At 40.9% G+C, this 19,153-nt stretch overlaps 1 protein-coding gene across 1 annotated transcript in view; it reads right to left on the reverse strand.

Moving 5' to 3' along the window:
• Positions 1-19,153, reverse strand: part of LOC139328395 (dihydropyridine-sensitive L-type skeletal muscle calcium channel subunit alpha-1-like) — a 187,583-nt gene that overhangs the window by 25,073 nt on the left and 143,357 nt on the right. The window contains exon 35 of the mRNA XM_070958221.1: positions 3,359-3,486. Within this exon, the coding sequence (XP_070814322.1) occupies positions 3,359-3,486 (128 nt within the window). The remainder of the gene's footprint in view (positions 1-3,358; positions 3,487-19,153) is intronic.

The following is a 19,153-nucleotide window of genomic DNA, read 5'->3' on the forward strand; positions in this document are numbered from 1 at the left end:
GCATCTAAAACTGAAAAGAATTTGGCATTTGGCATTTGAGCTACCACTTCCTCTATTGTGCGCAGTGGATGATGTTCTCTCTTAATGGCTGTATTGAGGTCTTGTGGGTCAATATAGATCTGAACTTTGTTTTGTTTGTTTCTTTGTTTGTTTGTTTTTTTGTTTTGTTACAGTCACCATACTGTTTACCCAATCTGTAGGTTCAGTTTGTTTGGTTATCAGCCCCAAACTTTCCATTCTTTTCAGCTCTGTTTCAATCTTGTCTTTTAGTGCGACAGGAACTTTTCTGGGTGCATGAACAACTGGAGTAACATCTGGATCTGTCTTGATGTGGTGCACCCCTGGTAAGCAGCCTAATCCAGTGAACAAGTCCTCATATTCACTGAGAATGTCACTCTCTGTTTTAAGTACATGTAGTCTTTTGACAAGACCCATTTCTTCACATGACTGTCCTCCCAGAATTGCAGGTGCCTTGTTCTTTATTACTTCAAATTCCACATCATACTTTTTCTTTGTACTGACATGTCAACATGATTTTTCCTTTAGCTTGGATTTTGTGACCTGCATATGCAACAAGCTTGGAATGTGATTTGCTTTCTGAGGTCACTCAAGCAAATGACGTTACAGTCAGCTCCCGTATCCAGCCTGACTTTCAAACTTTTCTTGTTGACAATCAGATTTTCTTGCCACTTTTCTTTCTTTGCATCCACAGTATTGATCTGTGAGACTGGGTGGTCATGTTTTCCTGCTTGGATTGAGCCAATAAAAAATTCTTCACCATCGGCCTCGGCCTTTTTTATGTGTTGCACTTTATGGTTATCTGTGTGTCTTCTTGAATTATACATTTTTGCATAGTGATTTTTCTTGTGGCAGGCTTTGCACACTTGTCCGTACGCAGGACATTTCCTTGGCTCATGTCTGTTTCCACATCTGGTGCGGTTTCCTTGATTTTTCATCTTTGTACTCTGTGATGTAGCACCATTATTTTTCTGTTTGTCATGGTGTTTTTGCTTGGTGACTTTGTGAACTGGAATTTCGACCTCTTCATGTAGACTTTTAAGCTGAGTCTGAGTTAGCTCACTGGCTCTGCAAATGTCTATTGCTTTGTTTAGCGTGAGGTCAGGTTCTCTTAGTAGTCGTCCTCTAACTTGATCATCCGTGATGCCACACACGATTCGATCCCGAATCAGTGAGTCTGTGAGATGCTCAAACTCACAGTCTCTTGCTTTATTCTTCAAATCAGTCACATATGCATCAATACTTTCAGATTTTCCTTGTACTCGTGTGAAGAATAAATGTCTTAAATATGTTACATTTTTCCGTGGCTCACAATGTCGGCGAAACAGCTCTTTCAAAACGTCGTAGTCATCCACGTCTTCATTGAAGTCAAATGTATTAAATACCTTAATTGCTTCGTCATTGGCCACTTGCAGGAACATGGCTCTTTTCACTTCGTCCAACTTTTCATCAATTCCGCTGGCGACGAGAAAAAGTTCAAACCTCTGGATCCAGATCCTCCAATTTTCTGCAAGATTTCCTTCTAGACTTAGTGAGGTCGGGGGTTTCATCTGCTCCATTTCTTTCTTCTTCTTTCAGTTTTACTCCGACACCATGAAATATATGTTATGGACGACGCCATGTCTGGTGGTCAACCTAGTTTTTGTTTTATTCTCCGGTCTCAACAACAACACAGTAACTACACCACAAAGCTACAGTGCCACCTAGGGAACATACTGAGTATTGCAGCTCTTATATTGAATACACTACAGAAAGTTTAAGCCATGGTTTAAATGCACTATAGCCTGAGTCCTAGTTCACAATGATGTGCACTTTGTAACTTTATTTTATATCACCCTGTTTTGATCCCTTAGAAAGGGCTGTTGAAGGGGCTTTTTTGTAACCAAGTTTTTTTTTTTTTTTTTTTTGTCATCTGTTTATTGACAGTGTTAAGTTGTGTGAGATTTGATTCATTCAAATGTGAATGACTACTCAAAGTGAGAATGCTAGTGTGAAATATGACACTAGTATTAAAATGGTAATTAATGGGCCATTTAGAATAGATAAAAATGTGCAATTAAATATTTAATCGCAAATTAATATATATATATATACTGAGAAACACACATAGACAAATACACAGAGTACATACAGAAGGATATGCTTTGTATATTGAATTTTCTCATGATTGGATGCACCTGTCTATGAAGTTCAATGCTTAATGAGCTTATCAAACCAATTTTGTGCTCTAATTAATTAGTGTTAAGTAGTTAAAGGTTTTCAAATTAACAAAATGACAAGGGTGCCCAAATTTTTGCACAGCCATTTTTAACATCTGATTTAATTTCATACAATTTAATATTGCTACACTAAAAGTCTTTGTCTGGAAAACACCCCAGTACTCAGCTTTTATTACAAAATGAATGACATGTCACTGTGATCTTATTCTGTGAAGACGGAGTAATTTATTATGTAGCCTCAGAGGTGGCCAAACTTTTTCATATGACTGCACAAAATTCTGACTGAATACTGCCTACTGGAAGATGTAAAAAAAAAGTCACCTCATTATTGTTTACCTTCAGTTCTGCTGTGCAGGAGTTAGAAGATTTGCCCACAGGAACTTTTAATACTTTTCATCAGTTAACATAAAGGGTAAGCATTGATTTATGAAAAAAATTAAAATGATTTTGAGATACAAGGTTTTGGCCCAACATTGATAAAATGTCAACAAAAGTCATGCAAAAGGAATAGTGCAATAAAAGGACTCAAAGTGCTCCTGGTCGTTCAGGATGAGCTCTTTGACATTGCAGTGGCAAGAAACTAAGGCTTGTTCATCATAAATTTTGCCCAGACAAACCTCAGTTTCCATTGTTTGTCATCTGTGAGTGTTGAGGCGTTTTAGTTCTTTCTTTTTGGTTGCTTTCAGACTCTGAGACCATGTTGGCTTGCAGGTGGTAATGGTGGTCAATGACAGTTTTTTAAATCCACCAGTCTGAAGTTATTCTGTTTCGCATTTGTGGTGACAGATGAAGTGCTGATGTACTTGATTTGACATTTAATTTCAGTCCCCAGAAAGTAACATGCTGAACATCATGCTCTATATCTAAATCTGTGAAAGCTTGACTGAGTGTGGTGCTGCCTTGTTTTGTCCCCCATGTCACACATGATGCACCCAGATCACAACTGTACCATGTAATGAAATCAGAGCAGAGCCAGGTAAGCCTTTGCTAACAACATAAGCATGTGCAGGTCCCCATCTGGATTCCTGTATGAACCGCTGTTGTGGTTCAGCCACTGGTCTCAAAGAGTGCATTTTACTAACATTCCTGTTCAAGCCAGATTAGTACACATAAACACTTACGTGGCCTCAGGATCATATTCTGCCCAGATTTTCTTGAACTCATCCAAGTGCTGGGGGCCAAGGATGGACCAATCACGCGTCAAGTAGTCAAAGTTATCCATGATAACAGCCACAAAAAGGTTGATGATCTGTGAAGAACAGACACAATATACATGTTTACTGTATGTCCATGAGTATGATTGTTGCACTGCACCCAAGTGGTGTGTGTCTTGTGTAAATGATTTCTTATTTTTGTGCTGCTCATTCCTTCACACACCTTCACTGTTAGCCTTGCATCTTGCTGCTGCTTATTTAAATATGAATCTCTCTGCCTTAGTTCATCCATGGTACCATTATGCACGTGTTCATGCTGCAGTTATTTCATTGTGCATAATCGCAGGTGTCAAGCGTTCATATGACCCTCACATTTAGGTCTCTTTCAGTCACAAGCTGATGTCCTACACCTCAGCCTAAGCTGAAAAAAGTTTATTCTTCCCTAGTTCTCCTGTCCTCACAGTTTGTGAGCAATTCCTGGACAGACCACTGCAGTCAACACACTGATTAGCTCTTTTCACAATCTGAGACAACAAGTTACAGTCGTATGAAAAAGTTTGGTCACCTCTCTGAGACTGCATAATAATTTACTGTCTTCACAGAAAATGATCACAGTGACATGTGTAATGGCAATTTCAGTTCCTTGTACTTCATCTACTTGAGACACCCCATCTCCAATTTCCTCACCAGGATATCAGGTCCTTTTGTGTTTTAAAATCTGATGTCTAGACCTCTTAACATCTACATACAAAGTCCTGCAGGATGCCTCCAGTGTGAGCCACCCCCTAGGTAGTCAGCTCTGATACCCACAGCAGACCAAAAGGTGTGAATACACACCTTTGGGTAGGAGAGACATTCCAAAGGTATAAATGTTTAGCTCTCCACATGCTTGGGGTCTTTCTTCATTCTACCGCTTGTGTGATGATTGACCTTTTCTTTGCAAAGAAAATAAAAACCTTGTCGGCCAGCAGAAGTCTCTATTTCATTCTTCACCAGCAGCAGAGAATTTCCACAACACGTCTTTCATTTTGTAATAAAAGCTGAGTACTGGAATGTTCTCCAGACGAAGACTTTTAGTGTAGCAATATTAAGTTGTATGAAATTGAATCAGATGTTAAAAATAGGCTGTGCTAAAATTTGGGCACCCTTGTCATTTTGTTAATTTGAATACCTGCAACTACTTAAAACTGATTAATTGGAACATAAAATTGGTTTGATGAGCTCATTAAGCATTGAACTTCATAGACAGGTGCATCCAATCATGAGAAAAGTTATTTAAGGTGGCCAATTTCAAGTTGCTCTTCTCTTTGACTCTCCTCTGAAGAGTGGCGACATGGGGGCCTCAAAACAACTCTCAAATGACCTGAAAACAAAGATTGTTGAGCATTGTGGTTTAGGGGAAAGCTACGAAAGCTATCTCAGAGATTTCAGCTGTCAGTTTCCACTGTGAGGAACATAGTGAGGAAATGGAAGGCTACAGGCACAGTTCTTGTTAAGGCCAGAAGTGGCAGGCCAAGAAAAATATCAGAGAGGCAAAGGCGAAGGATGGTGAGAAAAATGACCCACAGACCACCTCCAAAGACCTACAAGAACATCTTGAAGCAGATGGTGTCACTGTGCATCCTTCAAGCTGAATTCAGCGCACTTTGCATAAGGAAAAGCTCTGAGCACATTTGGACAAACAGAGTTGCTTGAGGTATGCAAAAGCACATTTGGACAAACCATCTTAATTTTGGAATAAGGTGCTGTGGACTGATGAAATAAAGATTTCCAGTGTCGGTACTGGGAATCTTGTTGAAGTTGAGGGTTGCATGGATTTCATCCAATATCAGTGAATTCTTTAGAATAATGTTCAAGAATCTGTCACAGAGTTGAAGTTACGCAGGGGCTGGATATTTCAACAAGACAACGACCCAAAACACTGCTCAAAATCTACTCAGGCATTCATGCAGAGAAACGAGTCAGTGTTCTGGAATGGCCATCCCAGACTTGAATATCATTGAAAAACTGTGGGATGATTTGAAGCGGGCTGTCCATGCTCGGAAACCATCAAACCTAACTGAACTGGAGATGTTTTGTAAGGAAGAATGATCCAAAATGCCTTCATCCAGAATCCAGACATTCATTAGAGGCTATAGGAAGTGTCTAGTGGCTGTTATTTTTGCAAAAGGAGGCTCTACTAAATATTAATGTCATTTTTCTCTTGGCGTGCCCAAATTTATGCACTTGTCTAGACCCAATGATTTATAAATAAAAATAATGGAAATTGTCAGGGGTGCCCAATTTTTTCATATGTTTGTACGTCAGACTGTACATGAAAGGCAGTAAGCTTACAGTTTTTCATGGATGGGGGATGCTAGATATTACACCCCTGAGTGCCCCATCTGCATTGGAAAAATATCTTGAGAAAAGATGCTTATGTGTGAGAAGATGGTGATAAAAAATGTCGTAGTTTATTTTTTTTTAGATTCCTGCATCTTACTTGATCCTGCAAATTATGAAACCATGTGAACAAGTACACAGGGCACTGCGCTGATCAGAATTATATGTTAATTATGTGCACAATATGTAAAATTTCTGCATTAAAATGTTTGAAAATGCTGAGTTGTGTATCCGAAATATTTCCAACAATGTTCTAGGGCTGTCAGCGAATATTTTAAATTTGAATTGTATTTCAATATTCAAATTGTAAAAAAAAAAATCCTTACATTTGTTTGTGAAAATTAATATTTGATTGTGGAAAAGAAAAAAAAAAAGCAGCACTGTTGTGGTGTGTTTCTGGTTTAACAAAACTGCTTTGTCTCTTGCCTGCCTCAGGTTAATTCCCAGTCCTGCTCTTGAGTGTTTTGCTGTGAATTCATCGATTGTGAGTACAAAGTCTAGACTCTTTTCCTGCCTGCCCCTTCTTGCCTCAAGTTAACTTTGGGGTTGTCTGATTTTTCTGTTGCACATTTCAATACTGAAATGATTTAATTAAGAGACATTGTTCCTGTCTGTGTCCAGCCGTTTGGGACCCAGCTTGGAAAAAAAAAACATGACACCGTCAGTCATTTGGATAACAGTTTTGAATGTTAGATTTGAATTTGAGGAGGTGAGAACGATACAGAGGGAACCGAAGGTGAAAATCAAGGAGGCTAAGGAGAAATACAGGAGGAAGCTGGAGTGGAAACTCCAGCAGAACAACTTGAGAGAGGTCTGGAGTGGTATGAGGACCATCACCAGCTTCAGGACGAACAACAGAGGAGTTGAAGGCAGCATTGACAGGGCCAATGAACTGAATCTGTTTTTTAATAGATTTGATTCAGGCCTGGCCCATCCCCCCCTCTGACTCCTCTGCTGTCTGTCCTGGACGACCACCATCAATCACCATTTTGACTTCTCCAGTGCATTCAACACCATTCGTCGAGCTCTACTGGGTGACAAGCTGACAGCGATGCAGATGGACGCCCCCCTAGTGTGCTGGATTGTGGACTACCTGACTGGCAGACCACAGTATGTGTGCCTGCAACACTGTGTGTCAGACAGAGTGGTCAGCAACACTGGGGCCCCGCAGGGGACTGTTCTCTCTCCCTTCCTCTTCACCCTATACACCACGGACTTCAACTATTGCACAGAGACCTGCCACCTTCAGAAGTTTTCTGATGACTCCGTGATAGTTGGATGTATCAGTAAGGGTGACGAGGATGAGTACAGGGCTTGTGTGGAAAACTTTGTCACATGGTGTGAGCAGAACCATCTGCAACTAAACGTGGCAAAGACTAAGGAACTGGCACTGGACCTGAGGAGAACAAAGGCACCGGTGACCCCTGTTTCCATCCAGGGGGTCGGTGTGGACATTGTGGAGGATTACAAGTACCTGGGGGTACATATTCACAAAACTGGACTGAGCAAAGAACACTGATGCTCTCTACAGGAAGGGCCAGAGTCGTCTCTATTTTGACTGAGGTCCTTCAACATCTGCCGGACTATGCTCATGATTTTTTATGAGACTGTGGTGGCAAGTGCTATTCTTTACGCTGTTGTATGCTGGGGCAGCAGGCTGAGGACAGCGGACAGGGGCAGGTCTTCTATGGTGACACGGGGGGCACCCCCCGCAATGTGATTGGCCACCAGACATGTGGTTAGCTTTGCTGTCCATCTGGCCTAGCTTAAATTAGCATAGCTCTTCACTGTTGCAGCACAAGTAATTTGATGCTTTTCATTGTTTGTGTATGTGTTTTCATGATAGAGTGACAATGAAAAGAAAAAAAGGGAGATATCAAAGATTTCTTCATTAAGAAGAAAAAAACTCAGAGCAGGGACAGTGCAGGTCAGCAGGCTCAGAGCTCTGAAATCAGCAGTGAAAGTCAGAGTCAGCCTGAATGCAGCAGCCAGGGATCACATGCTGAACAAAACTTCCAGGGCCAGACCAGAACTTATGGACCTCCAGGTGAAAATACAGATATGAGGAAAACTATTTGAAAATGTAACATAATGTGTTGTTCTGCAGGATATTACAGTTGCTCAGTGAATGAAGTAACTTAATTACGTACTTTTAATTACTAAATTAAGCTGGCATTATGCACTGTGCAGTTTTAAATAGTGTCTTAATTGTTGTTAAACATCTGTACTTTATGCAATATTGTAAAAAATATATAATGTACGTTTAATTTAGGATATTATTAATGAAGTGTTGACAATGTCAATCAATTTTAGATGCAGCAACAGACTGAGTAACCTTGGGGTGCTTAGTGTGGAGTCCAAGAGAGCCATAGCACTGGATATGGACAAGTTCATTAGGTTGTTTAGTAGTCAACATGGAAATCGCAAAATACAGTTGTTTTGAAGTGATGATGATAACTTTGAAATTCCACTGAGAATTTGTGTGGAACTTATTCTGCATAACACTGATTACTATACAGAACACTGAGACGTTTACAGAGCTGAGCACTAACTACAGTGGACAGTGGACCATGGCTGGAGAGGGTAATGAACACATGAACTCAGTAACCATGACGAAGGAGATTATCATGGACATGAGAAGGGAGCAGAGACCACATCGTCCACTTTTTATCCAGGGGCTTGAGGTGGAGAGGGTGAGCAGCCTAAAATATCTGGGCACCCACATTACTGAGGACCTCACCTGGACACTTCACCCCACACGACTGATCAAGAAAGCTCACCAGCGACTGTACTTTCTGAGGAGACCGAGGAAGTTTGGAATGTCACCTAAAATCCTCAGGAACTTTTACAGCTGCACCATCGAGAGCATCTTGACCAGTTGCATCACCATCTGGTATGGCAGCGCTACTGCCTTGGACTGCAAACGCCTCCAGAGAGAGGTAAAGACTGCTGAGAGGATCACCAGGACTCCACTGCCCTCTCTGCAGAGCATTTACCACCACAGGGTCCACAAGAGAGCCGCCTCCATCCTGAAAGACCCCACCCACCCCCAGCACGAACTGTTCACACTTCTGCCCTCAGGCCGGAGGTACGGAAGTGTGAAATGCAGGATGTCCAGATTAAAGAACTCTTTCTTTCCTGTAGCCATCAGACTCCTTAACAGTTAACTGGAGTCTAATCGTGGACTACCTCATTCATTCAGCTGCATTCATAGCTGCACTGTACCTCACACTTTATACTCTTCACTGTGTATGGTTTTTACGGTTGAGTTCCACCATTTTGGACATTTTTACTGCTTACTGTTTGCTGCTACCAGTTTGCACACTTACTGTTTAATGTTTACTTACCAATTTGCACATGCTAATGTTTACTGTTTACACCTACCAGTTTGCACGTAACACCACTTTGCACTACGTGTATAGTCATTGCAATTATGTATATAGTCATTTGCAATTTCTGTTTATAGCCATTGCAATTCTGTTCTTTTTATCTCGGATTTGTTTATTTATTCATCTTTGATTCTTTAAATTGCTCTTTGTTTGATATTGTTGCTTTTTATATATCTTTTTATCTTGGCATTCTCGTGGACAGTAAAGTAAGAATTTAATTGTACTAGGGAACTTGTTTCTTGCTGTGCATATGACATTAAAACACTTTGACTTTGACAAGGAGTTACTCACCTACAGTGATGTTCGATACCACTAATTTCCTTTCCAATCCATCTATCCATCCATTTTCTATACCGCCTATCCGTTTCGGGGTTACGGGGCTGGAGCCTCAGCTTCAACAGGCAAGAGACGGGGTACACCCTGAGCCGGTCGCCAGGCGATTGCAGGCCAACACACAAGACAAACAACCATTCACACTCACACTCACACCTAGGGGCAATTTTAGAGTCACCAATTAACCTAATGAGCATGTTTTTGGTCTGTGGGAGGAACAGGAAGAACATGCAAACTTCACACAGAAAGGCCCCGCCCGGGGATAGAACCAGCAACCTTCTTGCTGTGAGGCACGCACACTACCTGCATGTGCCACCGTGCCACCCCTTTCCGATCCAATACTGAGCAAAATTCAGGCTAGTATCAGTGATACCGATCCGATACCGATACTTTATGCAAATACACCCAATGTGTCTGTGTCTGTATCTTGTGAGTGCTACTGCTCTCGAGAAATCATCTTCAAACGATACAAAATCACAGGGCAAAACAAATGATGGGGCTATTCTGCACTTAATACTTAATCATATTTAGATTCAACTATGTATGTAGTCTCTCCAAATAGCCTACAATAAGGGGATACAAACACTCGCTGTTTTACAGTACTGGGTGACTCGAATTGAACTTGGCAGTAAAATATTTAAATAAATAAATGCCACAATAATTGCACAAAGCAAATTAGACTGTGAATATTAACACATATATTTTTCAGATAAAATGTTGTTTTTGGTTTTTTTTTATCTTTTCTGGCATATATTTTTCTAAGTTCACCATGGCTGTTTTGTTGCAATTGCTCTGTATAATTTAATGACATCTAGCCTCTGTAATTCACTTTAAATGATCAATTCTTTAGGAAATCTTACCTGAATAAATCTAGGCTTTTTTGCGTATGTGAGATTATCTCAGTGATAAACATATTATTACTCCAAGCTGAACTCATGCAGTTATTTGTTGAAGCATGTATTAATTTCGTTACTTATTACACAACCATATTTATTAATTTGAACAACTCCAACAGCAACAGTGCTTACCGCCACTTAAAGCTCCACATTTTTTCCCTCTGTACCTGGATAGTGCCTGCCTGCAGTACCAAAGGACTCCACCGTCTGTCTTGCCCTAGCAGCAGCACCTGACACTGCGCTCTCCTCCTCTGTCTGTCTCACCAGAAATACCTCGTATTCTGTGTCATGGTTTAACCTGAGGTGTTTCACAAGGTTTTTCCACAGATATCACAAACCGCGTCTTGGCTGTCTGTGGAGCTGATAAAACTCCACAAATGACTGCGTTTCCGCTGAGACATAGTGTCTACAGCCTAAGACTGAGTGACTCACTGAACGACTGAGCAGTGTGCCGCTGCGCTTCCCCATTATGCACTTACCCAGGCGGAAGAAAAAGTAGTTCCCACCAATCGCGTGTCATTTAGACAAAATCTCAACAGTTTTATGACAAATGAGTGGTGCTTATTCTGCTTAAAACCGATTACTAGACAGAAAACTGAGATATTTACTGTACAGAGCTGAGCACTAACTACTGATTAAGTGTATAGAATATTATTGTTCGCTGTTTGAGTTTATGATGCTGCTTATTCTACTTAACATGTCTTGTTTACTACAGAGTTGAGGAGTACTGATCATAATGATTAAAAAATGTAATAAATGTTACAATATGTGATGTGATCATGCAATAAAGGCTACTATTCGGGAGCTTACTAATTACACATAAGAGCCAGATGTTGATGAGAATATTGGAAACAAGGGGACATGTCCATCAGAGTTTTAATGTTGACAGTGGAAAATGAAAGTTCATATGCACCTTCCGCACAAGATAAGAGTTAATGTAGCCAACAAAAGCAAGATGAAGACAAAAATACACCGTGTAACTGCACAATCTAAGAAAAGTAATTGTTTCCACTTAGTAGTCTAAATACTGATGACAGAGGTCAGTGGCAGCCTTCATTTTTGTCACTTTTGGGTGGCCCGCCCAGTTTAACTGGTGTTACCCCCTGTGCCCCCCCACCTGAAAATACTCTGGATCCGCCCCTGGGAGAAAGTGCAGGCAACTCCATCTGACAGCAGCCATTCCCCTAATGATGCAACCTCGATGAGCTGGAGCATTGTTGTCCATGAAGATGAAATTAGGCCTGTGTTGTTCATGCAGGGGCACAATGACTGGAAAAAATGATGTTATTCAGGTAGTATGGGCTTGTCACTGTACCATTGACAAAGTCTAGGGCAGTTCTGTATTGACTAGACACAATGCCCACAGTGTGACACCACCACCACCAAAGGCTCGTCTGGTGACAAAAGTGGCTGATGCATAGTGCTCTCCTTGACATCTCCAACATCAATGGTGGCCATCATTTCTGCTCAACTTGAATCAACTTTCATCAGAGAAAGCACTTAGGCTCACTGGTCCCTCATCCAGTGTAAATGCTCCCTGGCCCATGCAAGACGATAACGCCTATGCCTAGTGGTGTGGTCAGGTACCCTTGCAGGTCGTCTAGCATGCAGACTGCACTGATGTAAATGGTTTCACATGGTCTGACATGACACTTGGGTGCCTCTCACCTCCCTTAAATGTGCCTGGAGTTGAGTGGCATTCATTATTTGGTTCTGCAGGCCAAACGACGTCCACTTCTATGCCTTTTGTGATTGTTCCAGTCTCTCTGTACCTCTGTTGGTGCGGTACTGTTGATCAATTGTTAGGTGTTGTTGAAGGGGACTGTTTAAATTCCAATTCTAATTGAACCAGGAAATTTATTGGTCGATTCATGGATCAAACATCTGTTGTGACTTTTGCCGTTCAGCTCCTTGATAGAGAACAAGTTGTGCAAAAAAAAAAGTACTGAAACATTGAACAGCTGGACATGTGTATTCAAAAGTCTCAATACAACAGAGGAGTCTTATGCTAACGTTAGTCCCTCCCAGATTGACTTCCTGGTTGATAGTGCTACAGGATCGTTGCGTATGACACTTGACTCTGTTGCTCCCCTAAAAAAGAAGAAAATTAAACAGAGGAGGTTAGCTCCATGGTATACTCCTCAAACCCGCAAATGAAAGCAAACTTCACGGAAAATAGAAAGGAAATGGCGTTCTACCAATTTGGAAGAATTTCGGTCTGCCTGGCAAGACAGTCTTAAAATATATAGGAAAGCCCTCCGCAGTGCCAGGGCAGCCTATTACTCTGCACTAATAGAGGAAAATAAGAACAATCCCAGGTTTCTCTTCAGCACTGTAGCCAGGCTGACAGAGAGCCATAATTCTGTTGAACCATGTATTCCTTTAGCTCTGAACAGTAATGACTTCATGAGCTTCTTTAATGATAACTCCTGCCGTTAACAGGTACTGTTTTGTCTTCAAACGCAGAAATCGTAGAAACTGTTACTCAGTCTATCGCAGTTTTAGACTGTTTTACTCCTGTTGACCTTCACCAACTAATTTCAATAATTTCATCATCAAAATCATCTACCTGTATTTTAGATCCTATCCCGACTAAGCTGTTTAAAGAAGTATTACCTCTAATTGACTCTTCAGTTTCAGACATGATCAATCTCTCTTTATCAACAGGCTACATACCACAGTCCTTTAAAGGAGCTGTGATAAAACCGCTACTGAAAAAGCCTACTCTTGATCCAGGGGTTTTAGCCAACTATAGACCGATATCCAACCTTCCCTTTCTCTCAAAAACTCTTGAGAAAGCAGTTGCCAATCAGCTGTGCGACTTTCTAAACAATAATAGTTTATTCGAGGATTTCCAGTCAGGATTTAGAGTGCATCATAGCACAGAGACAGCACTGGTTAAAGTTACAAATGACCTTCTAATTGTATCTGATAAAGGATTTGTCTCTGTACTAGTCTTACTGGATCTTAGTGCTGCATTTGACACCATTGACCATGGCATCCTATTGCAGACACTGGAACATTTCATTGGCATTAAGGGAACTGCGCTAAGCTGGTTTAAATCCTACTTGTCAGATCGCTCTCAGTTTGTACGCGTTAATGACGACTCCTCTGTGCTCACTAAAGTCAGCTATGGAGTTCCGCAGGGTTCTGTGCTTGGACCAATTCTGTTCACCTTATATATGCTTCCTTTAGGTAAGATTATCAGGAAGCACTCAATAAATTTTCATTGCTATGCAGATGATACCCAGCTATATTTATCAATGAAACCGGAAGAAACCAGTCAGTTAACTAGACTACAAGCATGTCTTCATGACATAAAGACCTGGATGACCTGCAATTTTCTGATGCTAAACTCGGACAAAACTGAAGTTATAGTAGTAGGCCCTAAACATCTTAGAAAGTCACTTTCTGATGACATAGCAGTTATGGATGGCATTGCGCTGGCCTCCAGCACCACTGTAAAGAATCTGGGAGTTATCTTTGACCAAGACATGTCCTTTCACTCCCATGTAAAACAAATTTCAAGGACTGCCTTTTTTCACCTACATAATATCGCAAAAATCAGGCATATTTTGTCTCAAAATGATGCAGAAAAACTAGTCCATGCATTCGTAACTTCCAGGCTGGATTATTGCAATTCTTTACTATCAGGCTGCCCAAATTCGTTGCTGAATATTCTCCAGTTGCTCCAGAACGCTGCAGCACGTGTTCTGACAAAAACCAGGAAGCGAGATCATATTTCTCCAATACTCGCCACTTTGCACTGGCTCCCTGTAAAGTTTAGAATAGAGTTTAAAATTCTCCTCCTTACTTACAAAGCCATAAATGGCCAGGCACCTTCTTATCTTAAAGAGCTCATAGTACCTTATTGCCCTACTCGAACACTGCGTTCCCAGAATGCAGGTCTACTTATGGTTCCTAAAGTCTCAAAAAGCAGAACAGGAGTCAGAGCATTTAGCTATCAAGCTCCTCTCCTGTGGAACCATCTTCCAGTCTTTGTCCGGGAGGCAGACACTGTCTCTACATTCGAGAGTAGGCTTAAAACTTTCCTTTTTGATAAAGCTTATAGTTAGGGCTGGCTCAGGCTTGTCCTGGACCAGCCCCTAGTTATGCTGCTATAGGATTAGACTGTCGGGGGACATCCAAAGATACACCGAGCTCCTCTGTCCTTCTGTCCCTCTCCATCCGCACGCTCTCATGTCCTACCACGGCGTGTTACTAACTTAGCTCCTTCCCCGGAGTCTCTGTGGTTTGTCGTCTTGCAGGTTCCCATGGACAGTGGCTGAATCTGGATTGTGGATTTCAGCTGCATCTCCTGCCTTGGCCCTGCCTGACATCCACTGCAACTGCTACTGCTGTTATTACATCCACTGTCACTGTTACTGTGACTGCATGTCTGTCTCTCTGTCTCTGTCTCTCTCTCTCTCTCTTTCTCTCTCTCTCTGACTGCTTTTCTTTCTGTCTGTCTGTCTGTCTGTCTGTCTGTCTGTCTGTCTGTCTGTCTGTCTGTCTGTCTGTCTCACTCTCTCTCTCTTGCTCTTCCTCTCTCACCCAACCGGTCGAGGCAGATGGCCGCCCACCCAGAGTCTGGTTCTGCTCGAGGTTTCTGCCTGTTAAAAGGAAGTTTTTCCTCGCCACTGTCGCCAAGTGCTTGCTCATGGGGGAATTGTTGGTTTCTTTGTAGATAAAAGAGCTTGGTCTGTACCAGCTCTATATGGAAAGTGTCCTGAGACAACTTCTGTTGTGATTTGGCGCTATACAAATAAAATTGAACTGAATTGAATTGAAAAGTTTAGAGAAGGTCTAATTAAGTTCACCTGTAAAGGCTATAGTACATTTTCAGTTAATCCAGAAAGTTCACCCAAAAGCTGAATATCCCTAACTTTTTGTGAATATTGTATATCTATATCTATATCCATATATCTTATGCGATCTGGAAAAACCTGTCGGATGTCGCGTTGGCACTTTTCAAGGAAAACTTGAAAATAGGTCGAAAGTCAAAATATTGGTGAAATTGGGTTTTCATGAAATTATTATTTTACAACATCTTGTCTATCATTCCTGATAATATCTCATTATATTTCGCTTGTTTAATACTAATACACACTCTGTTGAACGAATGAAAAATGAAGAGCGCATGAAATCCGCCCCTAACTTTTTAGTCTACAAGATGGTTTATCTATCATTGTAAACTGCATAACATAAAGACCAGGTCATATTAATGCGCATTTTTGTGCCAGTCTTATGTGAGCTACGCATCAAAATATTATTTTGACATGTCAGTCAGAGAGAGAGAGAGAGATAGAGATAGAGAGAGACAGAGAGAGAGAGAGAGAGAGATGTCTGAGTTTCAGCGACAGAGAGAGTTTGAGGTAGCTGGTCAGTTAAATGAGTGTTCAATCCTGGAGATGCCACTGCCTTGAATGATGTCATCATGGATTATTTCACATCCAGAGAGGATGAACACAGACAGAAAGCACAGAACACTGACCTCTATAGCATTTCTAAGGATCTCATGCAGTGTTGTCTGTGTTGTTTATTAACACAAACAGAAACACACACACAGCTGTGTGAGGCACATTTCCCATAGTGTATTCAATGAATTTACTGTATGCGAATGAGTTTAAGCACTACTTAAGTGCAATAGCGCTATAAACATTACTAGCTATGGGAATGAGACTTATTTGATGTCAGTCAGATACGTCTACTTTTCCTCAGTAGATGATATTAGGTTAAAGGCTACATTAGGTTTCATGCTCATGCCTACTAGCAGCTAGATGCAAGTGAATTATTCAGGTGAATTCAAGAGAACTACTATAAATGAAAGTAAAATATGTTGTAAGCTATACTTCAGCATTATCAACTTTATTTTGGGAATGACAACCATGATGGAGACAGGTCCAACTGCGCGGGTGTTGTTTAGTGTCTGCTCGCATGTTGATATAATTTATGTCTGATGCCTTAGGTGTTTTTTCTTTTCTTCTTTTGGCAGACTAGACAGGATTGCACCACCTTGTCAAATGACATATGTCATTATTATTTTGTGATGGTTATTAGTGGGAACAGACAGTAATTACTGTATTAGTACACCTATTACAGTCATAGGCACATTGTAATGGTGAAATACCTGTACTGTGATTGAATAGCCTACCTAGTATTGTAAATTTTGATTAAGATGTAGAAGTTAAGCTTTTTTTTTTTAGAGAAATCTGATATTCATTATTCCTCATTTCAGATGTTGACCATCCTGTTATTGAGGACCTCAGGGAGATGCTACCACCAATTTGACTTCCGCTTCTGGACAATGGTGATGTTCAGGATTTCATGTGCAAGTGCAAGTACAATGGCGGACATCCATGTTCAAGTCGTTTCACAATAGAGGAGCTCCAGATTATTCGTTGCTGTTTCCTGGAAATGACCAGGGAGGAGCTGGATATTGCCATTTTAGCAAAACTGTCACATGAAATGCATCTATCGCATCTGACAGCATGTTCTCATCACAAAGAACAGTCCACTCGGAAGTCCCAAAGAACTGATTTCTTTCACCAAGGGGATAGAATTTGCAGGGATACATTCAAATACATGCACGCCATTGGCAGGACAAACTAAATGCACTCATGACACATTACAAAAAGCATGGAGTCACACCTAGAATTCACGGCAACAAGAGGCGTCAGCCTTCCAATGCATTGAAGCAGGAGGACAATGTCTATGTTGCGCACCTCATTGTGAATTATGCTGAAACCCATGGTGTGCATCTCCCTGGAAGAGTATCAGGTTTTTGGAGGAGTGATCTCAAACTCCTTGCACAAAGGTTAAGGTATATGGTGATTACTGTGTGGTAGTTGGCGCAGTGAATAGACGTGTGGTTTCTCTTGTTTCTTTTCGTCGTATATGGTGGGAAGTTGTTCCATTTGTTGTTACAATGTGGCCAGCAACTGACCTGTGTTGGACATGTCAGAAATATCAAAAACTTATCAGTGAGGATGCCAATACGTCTGATGAAGACAAGGCAGAGCTGCATCGACTGGCCACTGAACATCTTGAGAAAGCTGGATTAGCGTTCATACTATCAGCAACTTTGTAGGGGCTCAAAGTCAAACTTGCCTGCTGGGTTAGATTTGGGTTAAAAATTTTTTTTTTTTTTTGCACACGTGTTAGAGTTCCTTGTAGCTATGAGGGGGATAGCACATTACAGCATGGACTTTGCACAGCAAATTCGCTATCCCAGTGATCCCTTCCAACCAGGTCCAATGTACTTTAAACACCGCGCAAGTGTGGAGTTTTCGGTGTAGCATGCGAGGCCTTGCCAAAGCAGGTCACTTTTCTATTCGATGAATGTGTACAGACTGGTAAAGGTGGCAACTGTGTTATTAGCCTTTTGCACTTTTTTCTAGACAACTATGGATTGGGTGAAACACACATGCACTTGCATGCAGATAACTGCAGGACAAAACAATAACTCTTTTGCTGGACATACTAAGTTTTCCTGTGACTGGTGTTTTGGGCTATTTAAATGGAATTTGAGAAGGAATAAGGTTGACTGCTTGGATGGCATTGCCCGTGTTGTTCAAACCTCCAGTCCCTCTGGAGTCAATGTTCCATGTCTTTGTGGTAGAGAGGATGGTACTGTTCTTGTGCCCATGTATAACTGGAGCATATTTCTCGGTACATTTTTCAAAAAAGTTGAGAGTATTAAGAGTTATCATCATTTCACACTCAGCAATGGATCCACATCGGTCACAATGAAAAGGTTCCTCAACTGTGAGGAAGTTTCCCAAGACTTAGGGAAAAATGGTTTTGACTTTGACAGTCTTTACCCTAATTCTCTGCCTGATTAAATTAGCCCAAAGGGCCTTGATCCTAAGCGGCAACAATACCTTTACAATGAAATTAGGGAATTTGTGGCCGTGGACAAACAGGATTTGGGTTGCCCCCAGCCTCAGGATGTTAACTAATTAGCAGAATAGATCTGAAAGAAAAAAAACATTCTATTTAGCTGATGCTTTTATCCAAATCCAAAGCGACTTACATACACACATTTATCCTTGTAATAGCTGATATAACTAAACAAAATGACTCTATGAAGAGACAAAACATGGGTGTTAAGTTGAACTGATTGAGTGTCATTTTAAATAAAGACATACTGAAAGTTCAACTAATTTATGAGGTTGTGTGTTGCTTGATGCCAAGTGACCTTTTGTATCCTTTACAACATGTACATTGACTACAAATATGTGTTTTATTAAAGTAAAGTGACTGACATTTACCCTCTGATACTTTAGAGTACTGATTTAGAATCCTTGTCTTTAAACCTGTTTTTGATCATAACACTTGATACAAACCAGATATAAAAATAATGAAAACAGATTTGAGAAGAGCTTGAAATAAGCTTCTAGGTGATACATATACAGATAGACAACCAACAACTTCGCACAGAAAGGCCCTGCCCGACCGGGGGATTGAACCGGTGACCTTCTTGCTGTGAGACATGCACACTACCTGCTGCGTCACCATGCTGCCTCATTCCCAGATCCCATCACATATATATGATGTATGTATGTATGTATGTATGTATGTATGTATGTATGTACACACACACACACACACACACACACACACACACACACACACATATGCATGTATGTATTCATGTATGCATGCATGCATGTGTATATGTGTGTGTGTGTGTGTGTGTGTGTGTGTGTGTGATATATATATATATATATACTTTTTACTTTTATATTCTTTATTGTCTT

This window comes from Chaetodon trifascialis, chromosome 3, assembly GCF_039877785.1.
Source record: "Chaetodon trifascialis isolate fChaTrf1 chromosome 3, fChaTrf1.hap1, whole genome shotgun sequence".
NCBI classification, from domain to species: Eukaryota; Metazoa; Chordata; class Actinopteri; order Chaetodontiformes; family Chaetodontidae; genus Chaetodon; species Chaetodon trifascialis.